General features: G+C 43.9%; 1 protein-coding gene and 1 pseudogene across 1 annotated transcript; both read left to right on the top strand.

The window, feature by feature from the left end:
• Positions 1–530: 530 nt before the first annotated feature.
• Positions 531–4,663, top strand: LOC119321483 (peroxidase 2-like). The gene is made up of 4 exons (XM_037595144.1): positions 531–704; positions 3,580–4,260; positions 4,496–4,513; positions 4,592–4,663. The coding sequence occupies exons 1-4, from the start codon at positions 531–533 to the stop codon at positions 4,661–4,663; spliced, it is 945 nt and encodes a 314-aa protein (XP_037451041.1).
• Positions 4,664–6,525: 1,862 nt separating this feature from the next.
• The window catches only part of LOC119321482, an 18,029-nt pseudogene continuing 1,558 nt past the window's right edge, over positions 6,526–22,996 (top strand).

Here is a 22,996-nt window from a genome sequence, read left to right as displayed (position 1 = left end):
CAACCTCCTTCTCAAAAATAAATAAAAAAGTCAATGTGTGTATGGAGTGCCTATGTGTAGCATTTTCCTTTGGCGACGAGCATCTATACACATATTGACATGTAGAGTATCGAACAGATTTGAGATTTTCAAAAAGAAAAATGCACCAGAAGTGCCTTGGGCAAAGAATGTTCCAGGGACCGTTTCTAGGGTCAAATCCTACGTGCAAATTATCTTCAATAATTACCCTCGCAATACACGATGCAATATCAGAAGATGTCGTGTCCATTGTTGATCATTGGCTTGTCGTCCGGTTCAGTGGCAGTTGAACAGCAGCTGCTCAACTAACACACGGCCGGAATGTCAACTTATTAAGGTGTAGCGCCATAGTGCTCCTCATGTTTAGTACCCAAGTGGAAACATTCCTCGCACGATTGTTCCCCGGGCACTGCGTGCTTTCTAAATCGATCTCTCCATCCCATTGCTCCTCCTTCTCCTCGTCCTTCTCCAAACGCCTCAACGCAAGCACCTCCGACATTGACACCGCACTAATGAGCCCTCTCAGGGAGCAATGCAAGTCAGACACAGAAAATGACAACACGGTGGTGCAGGACATCAAGACCCCTAACAAGGTCGACAACAAGTACTACAAGAATGTGCTTAGCCACGAGGTGCTCTTCGATTCAGATGCTACACTAATGGTGGCAGATGATACAAGTGCAGCGGTGTGTGCCAATGCCAAAGACAACGGTGTGTGAGAGGAAAAGTTCAAGGCAGCGATGGTAAGGATGGGGGCTATCGAGGTCAAGACCAGTGCCAATGGTGAGATCAGGAGAAAATGTGGCGTCGTCAACTCATACTAAACCTATTGACCCATTCGCATCGTCGCAAGTTTTTAACCGCTTGAGGTTGAGAATAAGCTCACGACTTTCGCGTGTGTACATTGATGTTTATTTTGATTACCTCTAATGTTGTTTTTAGATTTGATTTTCCCTCTGGTTGTATTATTCTATCTTTTTATTGCATTGTGGCAATTTTTGTAACCTTTCCTTCTATGAAAGTTGTTTGTACAACAATATGGAGCACCTATATTTTTTAATTACTGATATTGGCAGGATAATTCTCTTTTTGTGGTCATATATGTCTCGGTTCAGTCCAAGGAGCGATTCTATGATTTTAACTATTTTGGAGGCTTCTTAGCTTATTAAATTCAGATTTTCTTAAGTAGAGACAAAGAACTATAATTTTTTTTATTGAAGATCGACTAAAAAAACCCTCCCCCTTGCTTCGCTCTGTGATCGACCGAGGGGCCAATCCCTCGCCGTCCAGGCCGCATTCCCCTCGCTCCTTCCTCTCCACCACCGGTCTGTGTGGCCAGGCAAAGCCTGGTCGATGTAGGTGGTGGCGGGGTTGTTTCTTCTCCCTGCTCGGTGGGGATCGACGTGGGCCGGCAAACTTGAGTTGTCGCACAACGCTGGTCTGGGGCGCGTTGACACTTGGGCAGGCTTAGCGGCGGGGCCGTGGTGACTCGTACATTGCACGGAGGGGTGGACATGCCGGGGGCTTCGACTTGTGGCAGCAGCCGGCTGGGGCTCTGCCCAGTTCTGATCCATCAGGGTCAAGGTGACGAAGGGGCACGAAAGAAAGATTGAAAAGGTGCAGCTAGAGGAAGAGGAGAAAGAGGAGGATGGCCCGAGGGTTTAAACTCCCCCCCCCCCACCTCACAGAGGTCCGCCTTTTATACAAGAGCTATGTGTGAAGTTGTGGCGTCGCGACCTAGCTACGAGGCATTAATTCCGCCGTTTCCCATGTGGTATGCACGGGAATCAAGGGGCGGTTTATTAATTACTATATCGAGGCGCACGATCACTTTTTAGATAAGACGTAAAAAAGGTGGCCCCCTGACCCACGTACATACATTATGTTGACTACCAAGACATGGCCATCTCATAGCCACGTGGGCTGACGGATGGGATCGGTCTGTGCTGTCAGAGCCAGGATGGGCCATCATGACAAGCTACTCGCGGGAATGATTCATGGTTAAGAAATGACTACGCGGGAAGATTTTCAACATCTATATCGGCACAAAAGTGTGTGGGTCGCGCTAACTGCCACACGTGTGGCAGGAAGGGAGACGCACCACACGTCTCTAATGTAAACAGATTGCCACGTCATCGCATGCATGCATGCAGGAATCTTTTTGGATTTTCAGTTTTTTAAATGTTTTATCTCTTAAACAAAAAATCCGATTGAAAATCCGTTTTCACCATTAAATCCCTCATGATGAGATCTTCGAAACTAGATCCCATGTTGATATGTTTTGATGAAACTTTTTTGGATTAAAAGTTGCCATGTCTATTGCATATGAATTGCCATGATGTTTACACTGAAGTTGCCATGATATGTTTCAGCTATTTTCTTCTACATTTAAAAGTAAATTTTGACATTTATAAAACGGGGAATTAAGAAACTAGACTTGCCATGAACCATAAACTAAAATTGCCATGATACATGCACGTAAAATTGCCATGGTTCATACAAAAAATAATTTTCATGGTCAAAGTACTGGAGTTGCCATCATCAAAATACTAAAATTGCCATGATCTACAAACTAAAATTGCCACATGGCAACTTTAGTTTAAGCCCTATGGCAACCGCAGTGTAAACATCGTGGCAACTTCTGGCAAAAAAAAATCGTCGAAACATATCAACATGGGGTCTAGTTTTGAAGATCTCGTCGAGACGGATTTAATGGTGAAAACGGATTTTTAGTTCGCTTTTTCATTTAGGAAATACAACATTTTTAAGCCGAAAATCAAAAAAAAATCTGCTGATGTCATCTATTCATACGTGGCAAAGTGAGTGGTGATGGAGGCGTGTGGGCGATGTGCAAACGCCCACACGTGTGGGCGTTAACATTTCCGAAGTGTAAAGGGCTTGGCGGAAACCGAGGTGCGCCTAAAAACTCCTCAGTTACAATTAGACGATCAAGAAATTGGATACGGGAGGACTAGTTACAATTAGACGATCAAGAAATTGGATATGGGAGGACTAGTTGAACCAGTTTTCAACACTAACGACCGACGAATGAAGAATAGCTCAGAAAAACCGAGGAGCATCTCGGACTTGCAGACCGCTTCAATGGCTACCGATGGTGGCCTGGCTAGGGGATCTCTCACCACGTCGTTTTTCGGCCAGTTGGGCCAGGTCGAGGACCCCCATATCAATTCACCAGTGGGCCACATCGAGGCCGCCCATGGCATATGAAAGGAAGGTTCCTAAAGACTTGACGTATACTCCAAGACATTAGAAGTCGTCTATAACACGTTCGCCTTGTGAGTAACCAACTAGGATGTAACCCTACATCCCAGTACCTATATAAACCGAGGGCTGGGGCTCATACACGACACACAACGATCTCGTAGTAGATCACCTGTACTCTGCATTCCGTCCCAAATTAATACAAACACATCCATGACATAGGGTTTTATCTCCTAGCATAACCCGAACCTGGCTAAGAACTTGTGCCCCTATTACCATCATGTCGAGACACTTAGCTCAGCACACCCTATCCCTACCGGATTTCACTCTGTCACCAAGGCTAGAATCAAGGAGTACGGGATCAACATCATCTCATGCGTCGATGTCATGGCCTTCGCTGGGCGTGATGCCACCTACTTCCTCAAGTACAAGATTGTCTTCTTCGGCACACCAGTAGGCCATTATGATGGACTTGTTTCCTTCATGAATCTGACACTCTCCAACTTGCCCCCTCCCTTCGCATCACTGACCAGCTCCAAATTTGCCTCCAAGAGGCTGATTGCCGACGAGATGGTCACCCTCTCTACTGCACACGCCATTGGAATGTCCCATTCCTCCTCCTTCTCCTCATCCTTCTTCGACTACCTCAACGCAAGCACCTCTGACATGGACCCCACACTAATGAGCTCTCTCCTGGAGCAATGCAGGCCAGACATAGGAAGTGACAACATGGTGGTGCAGGATGTCAAGACCCCTAACAAGGTCGATAACAAGTACTACAATAATATGTTTAGCCATGATGTGCTCTTCATGTTGGATTCCATGCTCATGACATTAGATGATACAAGTGTGGCATTGCGTGCCAATGCCAACGACAATGGTGTGTGGGAGGAGAAGTTCAAGGCAGCGATGGTAAGGATGGGTGCTATCGAAGTCAAGACCAGTGCCAATGGTGAGATCAGGAAAAATGTGGCGCCGTCAACTCATACTAATCCTACTGACCCATTCAGTTCATCGCAAGTTTTTAACTACTTGAGATTGAGAATAAGCTCACAACTTCCTCATGTGCCCATTGATGTTAATTTTGATTACCTTGTGTAATGTTGTTTTCAAATATGATTTTCTCTTTCTATTGCACTGTGGCTTTTTGTTTTTCAGCCTCCCCTTTGAAATTTGTTTGTACAACAATATGGAGATCCTATAATTCTTTAATTGCTGATATTGATATCATAATTATATTGTTTTGTTCCTACAGAATTTTGCTGTATACAAGGTAAATTGTTATTCTTTTGGGTTAACCAATTAGATCATTTTGAATTTTTAGTGAGTTTTTTGTTATTTGTTTTCTTAGTATCTTAAATGGTCATTCTCCAAGGAAAGTTATTACAGCATACCTTCTATTTTGCTGCCCATTCGGCCGTAGTGACAAAGTCACAAAAAGCCCAATAGATTCTCAGGGGCAGATGAGAAGTTGAACTCAGAAATGATCTTTAGAGCTCGAGCGACATGGAGACCATTATAGAGGCCCTGAGTTTGCCTCATTATCCTTCCCCCAAGCGAGCTGGCGAGATGAATTTAGTTGGTACTCCATGTATCGTTTGGTTTTTATACAAACTAGAGGATATTCCAACCATATGACATAGTATGTGGTAAGCAATCCAAGCAATTCAAAAAAAAGAACTAGAGGATATTCCACATGTCATTGTGGGAATATATTTTAATATATTTCAATAAGATTTGGTTTTGTGGGAGATGAATATTAAGAGTAATAATATGAGAAGTAAACAAAAAAGCCATTCTCCCTCCATTCCAAAATATAGTGCGCACGTGCTTTCCGGGGTCCAACTTTGACCATAAATTTAACCAATGAGACCGACTGCGGTGAGAGACAAAACTATATAATTGAAAACTTCTTTTGAATATGAATTCACTGGTATAACTTTTGCTCCCATCGCAGTCGGTCTCGTTGGTTAAATTTATTGTCAAAGTTGAAGCATGTGAATAGAGGAAGCACTATATTTTGGAATGGAGGGAATACGATTTATTGTATTTTAATTAACGTACAGTTGTACAAAAAATGTATTAATATAAATAGCATAATAAATTCAAAATTTGCATGCATGTTTGCATGTTGAGATGAGTTTTTTTCAAACGCATGATTGCATGTTGCAGTGGAACTTTTCCCGTGCATGTTGCGTACTTACATGACATGCTTGCATATTTAGACAAATAGCTTAGTGGAGGCGAGCTATTTAGATATACTAGAAGATAGTGGGTGGACCCGCCACTTGGCCCATCAGAGCTAAAAGAAAACACTTAAATAGGTTCAATAGAGGTGCTGACATAAGCCACATTGTTGCTTGGTGCTGAAATTTTCATTGATGCCTTCTTGCATTGGAGATTCAGAGGAACAAGCTGCTAATGCTTATTGGTCATTGCTATTAACATTCATACATCATATTAAGTGTACATTTTAACCTAAAACTAAACATAAACCTAATAATTGCACAAATTGATATACCAAAATTCCTTTCAACATGAAAACCACAAAATTAGCTACATACATCTTTTGTTGCTTTGACAAGATTATACTGGTATCTCATGAGTAAGTGTTGTTTGTAATTAAGAGCACACCATCTTCACTATGCAGAAATCTCCAATGTTCAGCACTTGTTTGGTATGTCTAAAAGAATAATTTGTTTGAAAAAGCAATTGAGGGTGTTTATTCTCTAAACAAACTATTTCCTCTCAATCAGCTAGGCTATCAAAATGATATTCCATCGTTGACAAATCATCTAGGCAATTAAATTAGTTTTCCTGTCAATCAACTAGGCAATCAAATTAATTCTCCAAACAAGGTTTGGGGACGTATCATACTTTTCAAATCACCGAAGTAAATCATGCAACTATTACATGTGACCATGCGAACGAACCTATGGTTAGAAGAACAGTAGTATCCCCAGCCTACCAGCACTACCAGGGAAAAGCCTAGTAGTAGCGCGCGTTAAATAGCTAGTAGTAGCGCGGGCACCCACGCTACTACTACGGCGCTACAACTAACTTGTAGTAGTAGCGTGGGTGCGCCCTACTACTACGTGTGTTAGTAGTAGCGTGGGTGCGACCCGCGCTACTACTATTAATTTCAAAAACCAAAAAAATTCTCGATCCCGTGCATGCTCTCAATGGAAGCAATGCTTCGATCTAGCGGCGCTAGGGGTCGTCGGAGCTGCGGAAGGGCGGCGACAGAGAAGATCTAGCGCCAGTTGCTGCAGAGGGCCCGTATCCATGGCTGAGCAAGGCAGCGGCGTGGGGCTCCTCTTCGCAGCCAAGGCAGCGAGCTCTTGGTCGTCCATGGCGATGACCTGCATGGGCAAGAACATGGGAGGGTGAGTGAAACCAGAGGACAGAGGGGAAAGAGAAAGAAGGGAGAGATGAATGAGATGGAGGGAGCACCGGAGCTAGTCGTTGGTGGCGAGGTGCTCCAGAGTGGTGGCGGGAGGCGAGGGGGAAGACCGGCGAGCTCCTTGATGCCAGCGGCGCGAGGCGACGGCCTCATTGGGCGCCATGGAGGAGGAGGCGCGCATGGGCAGGAGCGCCATGGGAGAGCCTATGGAGAGAGAGAGAGAGGAGGAGGAGGAGAGGGACGGGGGAGAGGAGTGATTTGGACGAGGAGATGGGGATTTCAGGGCTGTTAAAAAACCCAGTACTTAGTAGTAGCGCGGGTTTTTACCCCTCGCTACTACTATGGCATGTTCAGGGGGGCATGGTAGAGACCGCTTAGTAGTAGAGAGGGGTAAAAACCTGCGCTACAACTATCAACTTAGCAGCAGCGCGGGTTTATAACCCTCGCTACTAATATGGCATGTCCTGGGGGGGGGCACGGTAGAGACCACTTAGTAGTAGCGAGGGTTAAAAACCCGCGCTACTAATATCAACTTAGTAGTAGCGAGGGGTAAAAACTTGCGCTACTAGTAAGTAGCAGTAGCGAGGGGTATAAACCCTCGCTACTAGTAAGCGTTTGTGTATAAGCTTTTCCCTAGTAGTGCAGGGTTGAAGTTCCATACTTGACACTGGTGCACGCATTTTTCTGAATTTATTTCAGATCTTCCGGTGATGTTCGTTCAGTGGGAAGAGACATTCCCATCGGCTATGAAGGCGGCTATGGCCACTTCATCAATCTCAAGATGATATGCCGGCTAAGTCTCTCGGAGGTGCTCGTGGAGGTTGGATGTGTGTGTACATTCATAGGGATGAGCGTATGTGCGTATTTATGAGCGTGTGTGTCCGTACCGTGTTTAAAAAAAGCTATTACATAGGCCCATACTAAAAACGCCTCTTCTTAGAAACACTATTTTTTGGACAGTTTTAGAAGCACTAAGAAAATGGGCGTTGCTGTATATCCCTCATTGCGATTGTTACAGAGCAGTCGCATGTAGCATGAACAGTTGCGCCCGCCCAGTAGAGTATGCAACTCTTCGGGCGATTTTCTTGAGTTGAACTTTTGCCTCAAAATGAAATGATTTTCACTTTAATTTCTTTACATTCGGTCAATTTTATTTACATTATTAAGAATGTCAACGACTTAAAAAATATTTAAGAATTTTAAAATCATCATGATTTCAAAAAGGTAATCAAGAATTTTAAAAAGTGTGTGGATATGAAAAATGTTCGCGGATCAAAAATGTTCACGGGTTTGAAAGGATGTTCCCCAACATAAAAAATGCTCACATATACAAAAAAAGTTCATGAATTTGAAAAAAAACTATTAATGTATTTGAAAATGTTTATGGGTTTAAAAAATGTTCATGATTTTAAACATGTTCATCGATTTGAAAAGATATACAAGTATTGGTAAAAATATTAATAAATTTGATAATTGTTCATGAATTTACCAAATATTCAGGAATTCAAAATAGGTCCACGAGGTTTTTTTAATGAATTTGAAACTTATTCATGAATTTTAAAAATATTCACAAGTTAAAAAGGGAAAGAAACAAAATTAAAAGTCAAACAAAATGAAAAAACTAAAATCGAAAAAAATAGACATTCCCAAAACCAGCTTCTTCTACTCTCCTAATGGGTCGGCCTAATCAACACACGATGTAGGGCACTAGCTTTAACACTTACTGTGAGTGATATATATAATTTTTGCGCTAAGAAAATTTGCCTAAAGAGTTGTGCTAAGAAAATAGTTATTTTACGGTGGAAACTAACCCACGGGAATCCCTTGCAGGGGAGTTCCAACGAACAATATGGGTGCTCCCCAGCGCGCCACGCGGGGCGCTACAGCAGCAGCATGTGATCCGGCGGGCCCCTCAGGAAGCCTTCCCAAGGCATTTTTTGGATGCCGGCGGGCAAAAAACGCCACACTCGGGTCCCCAGAGACCCGTTCTTCGTCGGATTTCGCAAGATTTACGGCCGGCACTTCCGCACCAAACCCAGCCCCCCGGGGGGTAGCTGGGGACGCCGGCAGATGACTTTTGCATGCACAGGGCCACTCGTCAGCCCCTCTCTTCCTCCTCTCTCCTCTCTCCTCCCCTTTCTCTCTTTTCTTTCTCCTCTCCTCTCCCTTTCCTTCCACCACCTAGCGCACACAACGCGCATGGCCGGGGCGGGGCTCACGCTCGCACGGTCAAAGCCTCCACTCGACCATCTCCTGCACGGGGAGTAGTCGTGGCCGGAGCTCGCACCCGACGCGCTTGGCCGGGGCGGAGCTCGCCCACGCCCGCCTCCGCGTGGCTGGAGCAGAACTCGCCAGCGCCAGCCGGGGTGTGGTCGGGGTGGCTCGCGCCCGTGTCCGCCTCTGCATGGACGGGGCGGAGCTCGCCCGCGCCCGCTGATACGTCTCCAACGCATCTACTTTTTCAAACACTTTTGCCCTTGTTTTGGACTCTAAGTTGCATGATTTGAATGAAACTAACCTAGAATGACGCTGTTTTCAGCAGAACCACCATGATGTTGTTTTATGTGTAGAAAAGAAAAGTTCTCGGAATGACTTGCAAATCCACGGAGGGACTTTTCAGAATTAATAAGAATTTTTGGCGAAAGAATCAAGGCCAGGGGGCCCAGGGCCTGTCCACGAGAAAGTGGGCCCCCCCCTAGGGCGCGCCCCCTATCTCGTGGGCCCCCGGACCTCCTCCGACCTCAACTCCAACTCCATATATACCGTCTCGCAGAGAAAAAAAATCAGAGAGAAAGTTTCATCACGTTTTACGATACGGAGCCACCGCCAAGCCCTAATCTCTCTCAGGAGGGCTGATCTGGAGTCCGTTCGGGGCTCCGGAGAGGGGGATTCGTCGCTGTCGTCATCATCAACCATCCTCCATCACCAATTTTATGATGCTCACCGCCGTGTGTGAGTAATTCCATCGTAGGCTTGCTAGACGGTGATGGGTTGGATGAAATTTACCATGTAATCAAGTTAGTTTTGTTAGGGTTTGATCCCTAGTGTCCACTATGTTCTGAGATTGATGTTGCTATGACTTTGCTATGCTTAATGCTTGTCACTAGGGCCCAAGTGCCATGATTTCAGATCTGAACCTATTATGTTTTCATGAATATATGTGTGTTCTTGATCCTATCTTGCAAGTCTATAGTCACCTATTATGTGTTATGATCCGACAACCCTGAAGTGACAATAATCGGGACACTTCTCGGTGATGACCGGAGTTTGAGGAGTTTATGTATTCACCATGTGTTAATGCTTTGGTCCGGTTCTCTATTAAAAGGAGGCCTTAATATCCCTTAGTTTCCACTAGGACCCCGCTGCCACGGGAGGGTAGGACAAAAGATGTCATGCAAGTTCTTTTCCATAAGCAGAAGCTGAAGTCCATGGCAGCCCTCACGACACTCATGACCCGCTTTTGTGTGAGCGAGGACAGATGGCTGGCTCGCAGCAACAACACATCAAGAAATCCTGGCACTTCAAGAAGTCCGATCAACAGAAAAAGGCATTCAAAAGAAACAACCCGGGCCCGTCCAGTCTAGACCGCATACTCGATCGCTCGTGTCAAATTCACGGCACCCCTGATAAACCAGCCAACCACACCAACAGAGAATGCTGGGTGTTCAAACATGCCGGCAAGTTGAATGCCAAAAACAAGGAAAAGGGGCTGCATAGTGACGAGGACGAGGAGCCCCGGCTGCCGAACACAGGAGGACAGAAGAAATTTCCTCCCCAAGTGAAAACGGTAAACATGATATACGCAACCCATATTCCCAAGCGGGAACGGAAGCGTGCACTAAGGGACGTCTATGTGATGGAGCCAGTCGCCTCAAAGTTCAACCCATGGTCTTCTTGCCCGATCACTTTCGATCGCAGGGACCATCCAACTAGTATCCGTCATGGCGGTTCGGCCGCGTTGGTCCTCGACCCCATCATTGACGGATTCCACCTTACAAGAGTCCTTATGGACGGTGGCAGCAGCCTGAACCTGCTCTATCAGAATACAATGCGCAAAATAGGCATCGACCCTCAAGGATCAAACCCATGAAAACCACCTTTAAAGGTGTCATACCAGGTGTAGAAGCCTGTTGCACGGGCTCAATCACACTGGAAGTAGTCTTCGGATCTCCGGACAACTTCCGAAGCGAGGAGTTAATCTTCGATATCGTCCCCTTCTGCAGCGGCTATCATGCACTGCTCGGACGAACCGCATTCACCAGATTCAATGCGGTACCGCACTATGCATACCTCAAGCTCAAGATGCCCGGACCTCGCGGGGTTATAACAGTCAATGGAAAATACTACCTCTTGAGCACTATGTGGGATTTCCCCGAAGAGGAGAGGATGATGCAGCAAAGTAGCGTAAGTATTTCCCTAAGTTTTTGAGAACCAAGGTATCAATCCAGTAGGAGACCACGCACAAGTCCCTCGTACCTACACAAAACAATAGCTACTCGCAACCAACGCGATTAGGGGTTGTCAATCCCTTCATGGTCACTTACGAGGGTGAGATCTGATAGAGATGATAAATAATATTTTTGGTATTTTTGATATAGAGATGCAAAGTGAAAAGTAAAAAGCAAAGTAAAAACAAAGCAAGTAATAAAGTAATGGAGATTGATATGATGAGAATAGACCCAGGGGCCATAGGTTTCACTAGTACCTTCTCTAAAGAGCATAAGTATTCTACGGTGGGTGAACAAATTACTGTTGAGCAATTGATAGAAAAGCGAATAATTATGACGTTATCTAGGTATGATCATGTATATAGGCATCACGTCCGAGACAAGTAGATCGAAACGATTCTGCATCTACTACTATTACTCCACTCATCGACCGCTATCCAGCATGCATCTAGAGTATTAAGTTAAAAACAGAGTAACGCCTTAAGCAAGATGACATGATGTAGAGGGATAAATTCATGCAATATGATAAAAACCCCATCTTGTTATCCTCGATGGCAACAATACAATACGTGCCTTGCTGCCCCTGCTGTCACTGGGAAAGGACACCGCAAGATTAAACCCAAAGCTAAACACTTCTCCCATTGCAAGAACTACCAATCTAGTTGGCCAAACCAAATGGATAATTCGAAGAGACTTGCAAAGATAACTCAATCATACATAAAATAATTCAGAGAAGATTCAAATATTATTCATTGATAAGCTGGATCATAAACCCACAATTCATTGGTCTCAACAAACACACCGCAAAAAAGAAGATTACATCGAATAGATCTCAACAAGAGAGGGGGAGAACATTGTATGGAGATCCAAAAAGAGAGAAGAAGCCATCTAGCTACTAGCTATGGACCCGAAGGTCTGAAGTAAACTACTCACACTTCATCGGAGAGGCTATGGTGTTGATGTAGAAGCCCTCCGTGGTAGATGCCCCCTCCGACGGAGCTCCGGAACAGGCCCCAAGATGGGATCTCATGGATACAGAAAGTTGCGATGGTGGAATTAGGTTTTTGGCTCCGTATTTGATCTGTCGGGGGTACGTAGGTATATATAGGAGGAAGGAGTACGTCGCTGGAGCAACAGGGGGCCCATGAGGTAGGGGGCGCGCCCAGGGGGGAGGGCGCGCCCCCCACCCTCGTGACCGCCTCGGTTGTTCCTTGGAGCAGGGTCCAAGTCTCCTGGATCATGTTCGGTGAGAAAATCACGTTCCCGAAGGTTTCATTCCGTTTGTACTCCGTTTGATATTCTGTTTCTTCGAAACACTGAAATAGGCAAAAATAATATAGAAGTGGAAAATAAAGCCCAATGTAGTCCAAAACAGTAGATAAAGTAGCATGGAGCAATAAAAAATTATAGATACGTTGGAGACGTATCAGGCATCCCCAAGCTTAATTCATGCTCGTCCTCGAGTAGGTAAATGATAAAAAAGAATTTTTGATGCAGAGTGATACTTTGGCATAATTTCAATGTAAATCTCCTTAATTGTAGTATGAATATTCAGATCCGAAAGATTCAAGACAAAATTTCATATTGACATAAAAATTATAATACTTCAAGCATACTAATCAAGGCAATCATGTCTTCTCAAAATAGCATGGCAAAAGAAAGTTCATCCCTACAAAATCATATAGTTAGGCTATGCTTCATTTCGGTCACACAAAGATGTTCCCAACTTCTATACCCCCGATGACAAGCCAAGCAATTATTTCATACTTAAATAATCTCAAACTTTTCCAACCTTCACGCAATATATGAGCGTGAGCCATGGATATAGCACTATGGGTAGAATAGAATATGATGATGGGGATTGTGTGGAGAAGACAAAAAAGATGAAAGTCTCACATTGACGAGGATAATCAACAGGCTATGGAGATGCCCATGGATTGATGTCAACATGAGGAGTAGGGATTGCCATGCAACGGATGCACTAGAGCTATGAATGCTCAACAAGAAGAAAACTAGTGGGTGTGCATCCAACTTGCTTGCTCATGAAGACCTAGGGCATTTGAGGAAGTCCATCGTAGGAATATACAAGCCAAGTTCTATAATGAAAAATTCCCACTAGTATAAAAAAGACAACCTATGAGACTCACTACATAAAGAACAAGGTGCTACTTTGAAGCACAACTTATGAGGCTCACTATATGAAGAACAAGGTGCTACTTTGAAGCACAAGTGTGGAAAAAGAGATAGTAGCATTGCCCTTTTTATTTATTTTCTTTTTTTTGGGCCTTTCTTTTTTTGGCCTTTCTCTCTCTCTTTTTTATTTGGGCAATGCTCTAATAATGATGATCATCACACTTCTATTGATTACAACATAAGGATTACAACTCGAAACTTAGAACAAGATATGACTCTATATGAATGCCTCCGGTGGTGTACCGGGATGGTGCAATGAATCAAGAGTGACATGTATGAAAAATTAATGCATGGTGGCTTTGCCACAAATACGATGTCAACTACATGATCATGCAATGGCAATATGACAAAAGTAATGTATGTCATGAATATGGTGATGGAAGTTGCATGGCAATATATCTCGGAATGGCTATGGAGATGCCATAATAGGTAGGTATGATGGGTGTTTTGAGGAAGATATAAGGAGGTTTATGTGTGATAGAGCGTATCATATCACGGGGTTTGGATGCACCGGCGAAGTTTGCACCAACTCTCAAGATGAGAAAGGGCAATGCACGGTACCAAAGAGGCTAGCAAAGGCGGAAAGGTGAGAGTGCGTATAATCCATGGACTCAACATTAGTCAAAAGAACTCATATACTTATTGCAAAAATTTAGAAGTCATCAAAAATCAAGTACTACGCGCATGCTCCTAGGTGGATAGATTGGTAGAAAAAGACCATCGCTCGTCCCCGACCGCCACTCATAAGGATGCACAAGCCAGGTACACTTCATGTTTCAAATTTGTTACACAACTTTAACCATACGTGCATGCTACGGGACTTGCAAACTTCAACACAAGCATTCTTTAAATTCATAATTACTCAACTAGCACGACTTTGATATTAACACCTCCATATCTCAAAACAATTATCAAGCATCAAATTTATCTTAGTATTTAACATACTCAAAAGAAAGTTTCACATATCTTGAATACCAAGTATATTAACATTAAGAAAATTACCATGCTATTAACGACTCTCAAAATAATCTAAGTGAAGCATGAGAGATCAATAGTTTCTTTAAAACAAATCCACCACTGTGCTCTAAAAGATATAAGTGAACTTCACTAGACCAAAACTTATCACGGTCAAAAGATATAAATGAAGCACTATGAGCAAAACTATCAAGCTCAAAAGATATAAGTGAAGCAAATAGAGTATTCTAGCAAATCCCAATTAGTGTATGGCTCTCTCAAAAGGTGTGTTCAGCAAGGATGATTGTGGTAAACTAACAAGCAAATACGCAAATAATACAAGACGCTCCAAGCAAAACACATATCATGTGGTGAATAAAAATATAGCTCCAAGTAAATTACCGATGGAAGTAGACGAAAGAGGGGATGCCTTCCGGGGCATCCCCAAGCTTTGACTTTTTGGTGTCCTTGGATTATCTTGGGGGTGCCATGGGCATCCCCAAGCTTAGCCTCTTGCCACTCCTTGCTCCATAATCCATCAAAAGAATTCACCCAAAACTTAAAAACTTCACAACACAAAACTCAATAGAAATCTCGTGAGCTCCTTTAGTGAAAAAAAACAAAAGACTACTTTAAGGTACTTTAATGAACTCATAATTTATTTATATTGGTGTTAAACCTACTGTATTCCAACTTCCTTATGGTTTATAAACTAATTTATTAGCCATAGATGCGTTGAAATAAGCAAACAACACACAAAAAACAGAATCTGTCAAAAACAGAACAGTCTGTAGCAATCTGTAAGGAACGCAAACTTCTGGAACTCTACAAATTCCGCCAAAATAGGAAGTACTGGAAAATTTTTTTATTGATCATCAGCAAAACGAATCAATGCAAAAGCACGTTTATGTGATTTATTGAATTTTTTCTCGTGAGCGCAAAGTTTCTGTTTTTCAGCAGAATCAAATCAACTATCATCATAGCTTATCCTATAGGTTCTACTTGGCACAAACACTAAGTAAAACATAAAACCACATCCAAACAGAGGCTACATGGATTATTTATTCCTAAACATAAGCAAAACAAAAAATAAAAAATAAAATTGGGTTGCCTCCCAACAAGCGCTATCGTTTAACGCCCCTAGCGAGGCATAAAAACAAGGATATATCTAGGTTTTGGCATCTTTGGTAGGTAATCCATAAGTGGCTCTCATGATAGATTCATAAGGTAATTTTATTTTCTTTATAGTCACCCAGTTACGTTGTGATGTTTGGTACACCCAAAGCACTCTTACGGTATCCGGGAGTTACACGATCTCATGGTCTAAGGAAGAGATACTTGACATTGAAAAAGCTCTAGCAAAATGAACTACACGATCTTGTGCTATGCTTAAGATTGGGTCTTGTCCATCACATCATTCTCCTAATGATGTGATCCCGTTGTCAATAACATCTAATGTCCATAGTCAGGAAACCATGACTATCTGTTGACCAACGAGCTAGTCAACTAGAGGCTCACTAGGGACATATTATGGTCTATATATTCACACGTGTATTACGATTTCTGGATAATACAATTATAGCATGAATAAAAGACAATTATCATGAACAAGGAAATATAATAATAATGCTTTTATTATTGCCTCTAGGGCATATTTCCAACAGTCTCCCACTTGCACTAGAGTCAATAATCTAGTTACATTGTGATGAATCGAACACCCATAGAGTTCTCGTGTTGATCATGTTTTGCTCGCGAGAGAGGTTTAGTCAATGGATCTGTGACATTCAGATCCGTATGTACTTTGCAAATATCTATGTCTCCATCTTGAACATTTTCATGGATGGAGTTGAAACGACGTTTGATGTGCTTGGTCTTCTTGTGAAACCTGGGCTCCTTGGCAAGGGCAATAGCTCCAGTGCTGTCACAGAAGAGTTTGATCAGCCCCGACACATTGGGTATGACTCCTAGGTCGGTGATGAACTCCTTCACCCAAATTGCTTCATGCGCTGCCTCCGAGGCTGCCATGTACTCCGCTTCACATGTAGATCCCGCCACCACGCTCTGCTTGCAGCTGCACCAGCTTACTGCTCCACCATTCAACATATACACGTATCCGGTTTGTGACTTAGAGTCATCCAGATCTGTGTCAAAGCTAGCGTCGACGTAACCCTTTACGACGAGCTCTTTGTCACCTCCATAAACGAGAAACATGTCCTTCGTCCTTTTCAGGTACTTTAGGATATTCTTGACCGTTGTCCAGTGTTCCTTGCCGGGATTACTTTGGTACCTTCCTACCAAACTTACGGCAAGGTTTACATCAGGTCTGGTACACAGCATGGCATACATAATAGATCCTATGGCTGAGGCATAGGGGATGACGCTCATCTCTTCTTTATCTTTTGTCGTGGTCGGGCATTGAGCCGAGCTCAATCTCACACCTTGCAATACAGGCAAGAACCCCTTCTTGGACTGATCCATTTTGAACTTCTTCAAAATCTTATCAAGGTATTGCTTTGTGAAAGACCTATGAGGCTTCTCGATCTATCTCTATAGATCTTGATGCCTAATATATAAGCAGCTTCTCCAAGGTCCTTCATTGAAAAACACTTATTCAAGTAGGTCTTAATGCTGTCCAAGAATTCTATATCATTTCCCATCAAAAGTATGTTATCTACATATAATATGAGAAATGCTACAGAGCTCCCACTTACTTTCTTGTAAACGCAGGCTTCTCCATAAGTCTGCATAAACCCAAACGCTTTGATCATTTCATCAAAGCGAATGTTCCAACTCCGAGATGCTTGCACCAGCCCATAAATGGATCGCTGGAGCTTGCATACTTTGTTAGCATTCTTAGGATCGACAAAACCCTCCGGTTGCATCATATACAGTTCTTCCTTAAGATGCCCGTTAAGGAATGCTGTTTTGACGTCCATCTGCCATACCTCATAATCATAGTATGCGGCAATTGCTAACATGATTCGGACGGACTTAAGCTTCGCTACGGGAGAGAAAGTCTCATCGTAGTCAATCCCTTGAACTTGCCGATAACCCTTAGCGACAAGTCGAGCTTTATAGATGGTGACATTACCATCTGCGTCCATCTTCTTCTTAAAGATCCATTTGTTTTCTATCGCTCGCCGATCATCGGGCAAGTCAGTCAAAGTCCATAGTTTGTTTTCATACATGGATTCTATCTCGGATTTCATGGCTTCTAGCCATTTGTTGGAATCTGGGCCCGCCATCGCTTCTTCATAGTTCGAAGGTTCACCGTTGTCTAACAACATGATTTCCAGGACAGGGTTGTCGAACAACTCTGGTGCGGAACGTGTCCTTGTGGACCTACGAAGTTCAGTAGCAACTTGATCCGAAGTACCTTGATCATCATCATTATTTTCCTCTTCAGTTGGTGTAGGCATCACAGGAACATTTTCCTGAGCTGCACTACTTTCCCGTTCAAGAGGTAGTACTTCATCGAGTTCTACTTTCCTCCCACTTACTTCTTTCGAGAGAAACTCTTTTTCCAGAAAGGATCCATTCTTGGCAACAAAGATCTTGCCCTTGGATCTTAAGTAGAAGGTATACCCAATGGTTTCTTTGGGGTATCCTATGAAGACGCATTTTTCCGACTTGGGTTCGAGCTTTTCAGGTTGAAGTTTCTTGACATAAGCATCGCATCCCCAAACTTTTAGAAACGACAGCTTAGGTTTCTTCCCAAACCATAATTCATACGGTGTCGTCTCAACGGATTTAGACGGTGCCCTATTTAAAGTGAATGTAGCTGTCTCTAGAGCGTATCCCCAAAATGATAGCGGTAAATCGGTAAGAGACATCATAGATCGCACCATATCTAATAGAGTGCGATTACGACGTTCAGACACACCGTTTCGCTGAGGTGTTCCAGGCGGCGTGAGTTGTGAAACGATTCCACATTTTCTTAAGTGTGTACCAAATTCGTGACTTAAATATTCTCCTCCACGATCCGATCGTAAGAATTTTATCTTTCGGTCACGTTGATTCTCTACCTCATTCTGAAATTCCTTGAACTTTTCAAAGGTCTCAGACTTGTGTTTCATCAAGTAGACATACCCATATCTACTCAAGTCATCTATGAGAGTGAGAACATAACGATATCCTTCGCGAGCCTCAACACTCATTGGACCGCACACATCGGTATGTATGATTTCCAACAAGTTGTTGCTCGCTCCATTGTTCCGGAGAACGGAGTCTTGGTCATTTTGCCCATGAGGCATGGTTCGCATGTGTCAAATGATTCATAATCGAGAGACTCTAAAAGTCCATCAGCATGGAGCTTCTTCATGCACTTGACACCAATGTGACCAAGGCGGCAGTGCTACAAGTATGTGGGACTATCGTTATCAACTTTACATCTTTTGGTATTCACGCTATGAATATGTGTAACACTACGTTCGAGATTCATTAAGCATAAACCATTGACCATCGGGGCATGACCATAAAACATATCTCTCATATAAATAGAACAACCATTATTCTCGGATTTAAATGAGTAGCCATCTCGTATTAAACGAGATCCATATACAATGTTCATACTCAAACTTGGCACTAAATAACAATTATTGAGGTTTAAAACTAATCCCTTGGGTAAATGTAGAGGTAGCGTGCCGACGGCGATCACATCGACCTTGGAACCATTCTCGACGCGCATCGTCACCTCGTCCTTCGCCAGTCTCCGCTTATTCCGTAGCTCCTGCTGTGAGTTACAAATATGAGCAATGGCACCGGTATCAAATACCCCGGAGTTACTACGAGTACTGGTAAGGTACACATCAATTACATGTATATCAAATATACCTTTGGTGTTGCCGACCTTCTTATCCGCTAAGTATTTGGGGCAGTTCCGCTTCCAGTGACCCTTCCCCTTGCAATAAAAGCACTCAGTCTCAGGCTTGGGTCCATTCTTTGACTTCTTCCCGGTAACTGGCTTACCAGGCGCGGCAACCTCCTTGCCGTCCTTCTTGAAGTTCTTCTTACCCTTGCCCTTCTTGAACTTAGTGGTCTTATTGACCATCAACACTTGATGTTCTTTCTTGATTTCAACCTCTGCTGACTTCAGCATAGAGAATACTTCAGGAATGGTCTTTACCATCCCCTGCATATTGTAGTTCATCATAAAGCTCTTGTAGCTTGGTGAGAGCGACTGAAGGATTCTGTCAATGACCGCCTCATCAGGGAGGTTAATATTCAGCTGGGTCATACGGTTGTGCAACCCAGACATCTTGAGTATGTGCTCACTGACAGAACTATTTTCCTCCATCTTACAACTATAGAACTTGTCGGAGATGTCATATCTCTCGACCCGGGCGTGAGCTTGGAAAACTAGTTTCAGCTCCTCGAACATCTCATATGCTCCGTGATGCTCAAAACGCTTTTGGAGCCCCGGTTCTAAGCTGTAAAGCATGCCGCACTGAACGAGGGAGTAATCATCAGCACGTGTCTGCCAAACATTCAAATCGTCTTGCAGTGCTGGGAGAGCAGGTGGGTCACCTAACGGTGCTTCAAGGACATATGCTTTCTTGGCAGCTATGAGGATGATCCTAAGGTTCCGGACCCAGTCTGTATAGTTGCTGCCATCATCTTTCAGCTTGGTTTTCTCTAGGAACGCGTTGAAGTTCATGTTGACATGAGCGTTGGCCATTTGATCTACAAGATATATTTTGCAAAGATTTTAGACTAAGTTCATGATAATTAAGTTCATCTAATCAAATTATTTAATGAACTCCCACTCAGATTTGACATCCCCTTAGTCATCTAAGTGTTACACGATCTGAGTCGACTAGGCCGTGTCCGATCATCACGTGAGACGGGCTAGTCATCGTCGGTGAACATTCTCATGTTGATCGTATCTTCCATACGACTCGTGTTCGACCTTTCGGTGTTCGTGTTCCGAGGCCATGTCTGTACATGCTAGGCTCGTCAAGTTGACCCTAAGTGTTTTGCATGTGTAAAACTGTCTTACACCCGTTGTATGTGAATGTAAGGATCTATCACACCCGATCATCACGTGGTTCTTCGAAACGACGAACTTTAGCAACGGTGCAAAGTTAGGGGAGAACACTTCTTGAAATTGTTGTAAGGGATAATCTTATTTACTACCGTCGTTCTAAGTAAATAAGATGCATAAAACATAATAAACATCACATGCAATTATATAAAGTAGTGACATGATATGGCCAATATCATATAGCTCCTTTGATCTTCATCTTCGGGGCTCCATGATCATCTTGTCACCGGCATGACACCATGATCTCCATCATCATGATCTCCATCATCGTGTCTTCATGAAGTTGTCACGCAAACGACTACTTCTACTTCTATAACTAACGCGTTTAGCAATAAAGTAAAGTAGTTTACATGGCGTTCTTCAATGACACGCAGGTCATACAAAAATAAAGACAACTCCTATGGCTCCTGCCGGTTGTCATACTCATCGACATGCAAGTCGTGATTCCTATTACAAGAACATGATCTCATACATCACAATATATCATACATCATTCATCACAACTTCTGGCCATATCACATCACATGACAATTGCTGCAAAAACAAGTTAGACGTCCTCTAATTATTGTTGCATCTTTTACGTGGCTGCAATTGGGTTCTAGCAAGAACGTTTTCTTACCTACGAATAACCACAACGTGATTTTGTCAACTTATATTTACCCTTCATAAGGACCCTTTTCATCGAATCCGCTCCAACTAAAGTGGGAGAGACAGACACTCGCCAGCCATCTTATGCAACTAGTGCATGTTAGTCGGTGGAACCGGTCTCACGTAAGCATACGTGTAAGGTTGGTCCGGGCCGCTTCATCCCACAATACCGCTGAAGCAAGATAAGACTAGTGGAGGCAAGCAAGTTGACAAGATCTACGTCCACAACAAAATTGTGTTCTACTCGTGCAATAGAGAACTACGCATAGACCTAGCTCATGATGCCACTGTTGGGGAACGTTGCAGAAAATTAAAATTTTTCCTACGGTTTCACCAAGATCCATCTATGAGTTCATCTAGCAACAAGTCATGGGAGAGTGATTGCATCTACATAACACTTGTAGATCGCGTGCGGAAGCGTTCAATGGAACGGGGTTGATGGAGTCGTACTCGCCGTGATTCAGATCACCGATGACCTAGTGCCGAACGGACAGCACCTCCGCGTTAAACACACGTACGGAGCGGATGACGTCTCCTCCTTCTTGATCCAGCAAGGGAAAAGGAGAGGTTGATGAAGATCCAGCAGCACGATGGCGTGGTGTTGGATGCAGCAGAACTTCGGCAGGGCTTCGCTAAGCAACTACGGAAGGAGGAGGAGGTGTTGCAGGGAGGAGGGAGGCACCAGGGCTTATGGGTGCGGCTGCCCCTCCCTCCCCTCCCTTTATATAGGGGCAAGGGAGAGGGGGTGGGGGGCGCATCCTTGCCCCTTCCTCCAAGTAAGGGGTGCGACCAAGAGGGGGGGAGGAGTCCATCCTCCCCAAGGCACCTCGGAGGTGCCTTCCCCTCTTTGGACTCTCCCCTCTCCAAGTCTTCTTGGCGCATGGGCCTCTTGGGGCTGGTGCCCTTGGCCCATATAGGCCAAGGCACACCCCATACAGCCCATGTGGCCCCCCGGGGCAGGTGGACCCCCCCGGCGGACCCCCGGACCCCTTTCGGCACTCCCGGTACAATACCGATAAAGTGCGAAACTTTTCCGGCGACCAAAATAAGACTTCCTATATATAAATCTTTACCTCCGGACCATTCCGGAACTCCTCGTGACGTCCGGGATCTCATCCGGGACTCCGAACAACATTCGGTTTGCTGCATACTCATATTCATACAACCCTAGCGTCACCACACCTTAAGTGTGTAGACCCTACGGGTTCGGGAGACACGTAGACATGACCGAGACGGTTCTCGGGCAATAACCAACAGCGGGATCTGGATACTCATGTTGGCTCCCACATGCTCCTTGATGATGTCATCGGATGAACCACGATGTCGTGGATTCGATCAAACCCCGTATACAATTCCCTTTGTCAATCGGTACGTTACATGCCCAAGACTCGATCGTCGGTATCCCAATACCTCGTTCAGTCTTGTTACCGGCAAGTCACTTTACTCGTACCATAATGCATGATCCCGTGACCAAACACTTGGTCACTTTGAGCTCATTATGATGATGCATTATCGAGTGGGCCCAGAGATACCTCTCCGTCATACGGAGTGACAAATCCCAGTCTCGATCCGTGTTAACCCAACAAACACTTTCGAAGATACCTGTAGTGCACCTTTATAGTCACCCAGTTACGTTGTGACGTTTGGTACACCCAAAGCACTCTTACGGTATCCGGGAGTTACACGATCTCATGGTCTAAGGAAGAGATACTTGACATTGAAAAAGCTCTAGCAAAACGAACTACACGATCTTGTGCTATGCTTAAGATTGGGTCTTGTCCATCACATCGTTCTCCTAATGATGTGATCCCGTTGTCAATGACATCTAATGTCCATAGTCAGGAAACCATGACTATCTGTTGACCAACGAGCTAGTCAACTAGAGGCTCACTAGGGACATGTTATGGTCTATATATTCACACGTGTATTACGATTTCCGGATAATACAATTATAGCATGAATAAAAGACAATTATCATGAACAAGGAAATATAATAATAATGCTTTTATTATTGCCTTTAGGGCATATTTCCAACATGTTCAGTCCATACCGAGCATAACTAGCACC

Source organism: Triticum dicoccoides, chromosome 6B, assembly GCF_002162155.2.
Source record: "Triticum dicoccoides isolate Atlit2015 ecotype Zavitan chromosome 6B, WEW_v2.0, whole genome shotgun sequence".
NCBI classification, from domain to species: domain Eukaryota; kingdom Viridiplantae; phylum Streptophyta; class Magnoliopsida; order Poales; family Poaceae; genus Triticum; species Triticum dicoccoides.
Note: the sequence above shows the minus strand (reverse complement) of the source record. Positions and strands in the feature narration are given on the sequence as shown.

What these genes read in the sequence shown, in the direction of transcription:
- LOC119321483 (XM_037595144.1), top strand. Translation starts at nt 531, where the DNA reads ATGAGCCCTCTCAGGGAGCAATGCAAGTCAGACACAGAAAATGACAAC. An exon ending in CAGATGATACAAGTGCAGCG is followed by an intron (nt 705 to 3,579) that starts GTGTGTGCCAAT and finishes TCTGTCACCAAG; the next exon opens with GCTAGAATCAAGGAGTACGG.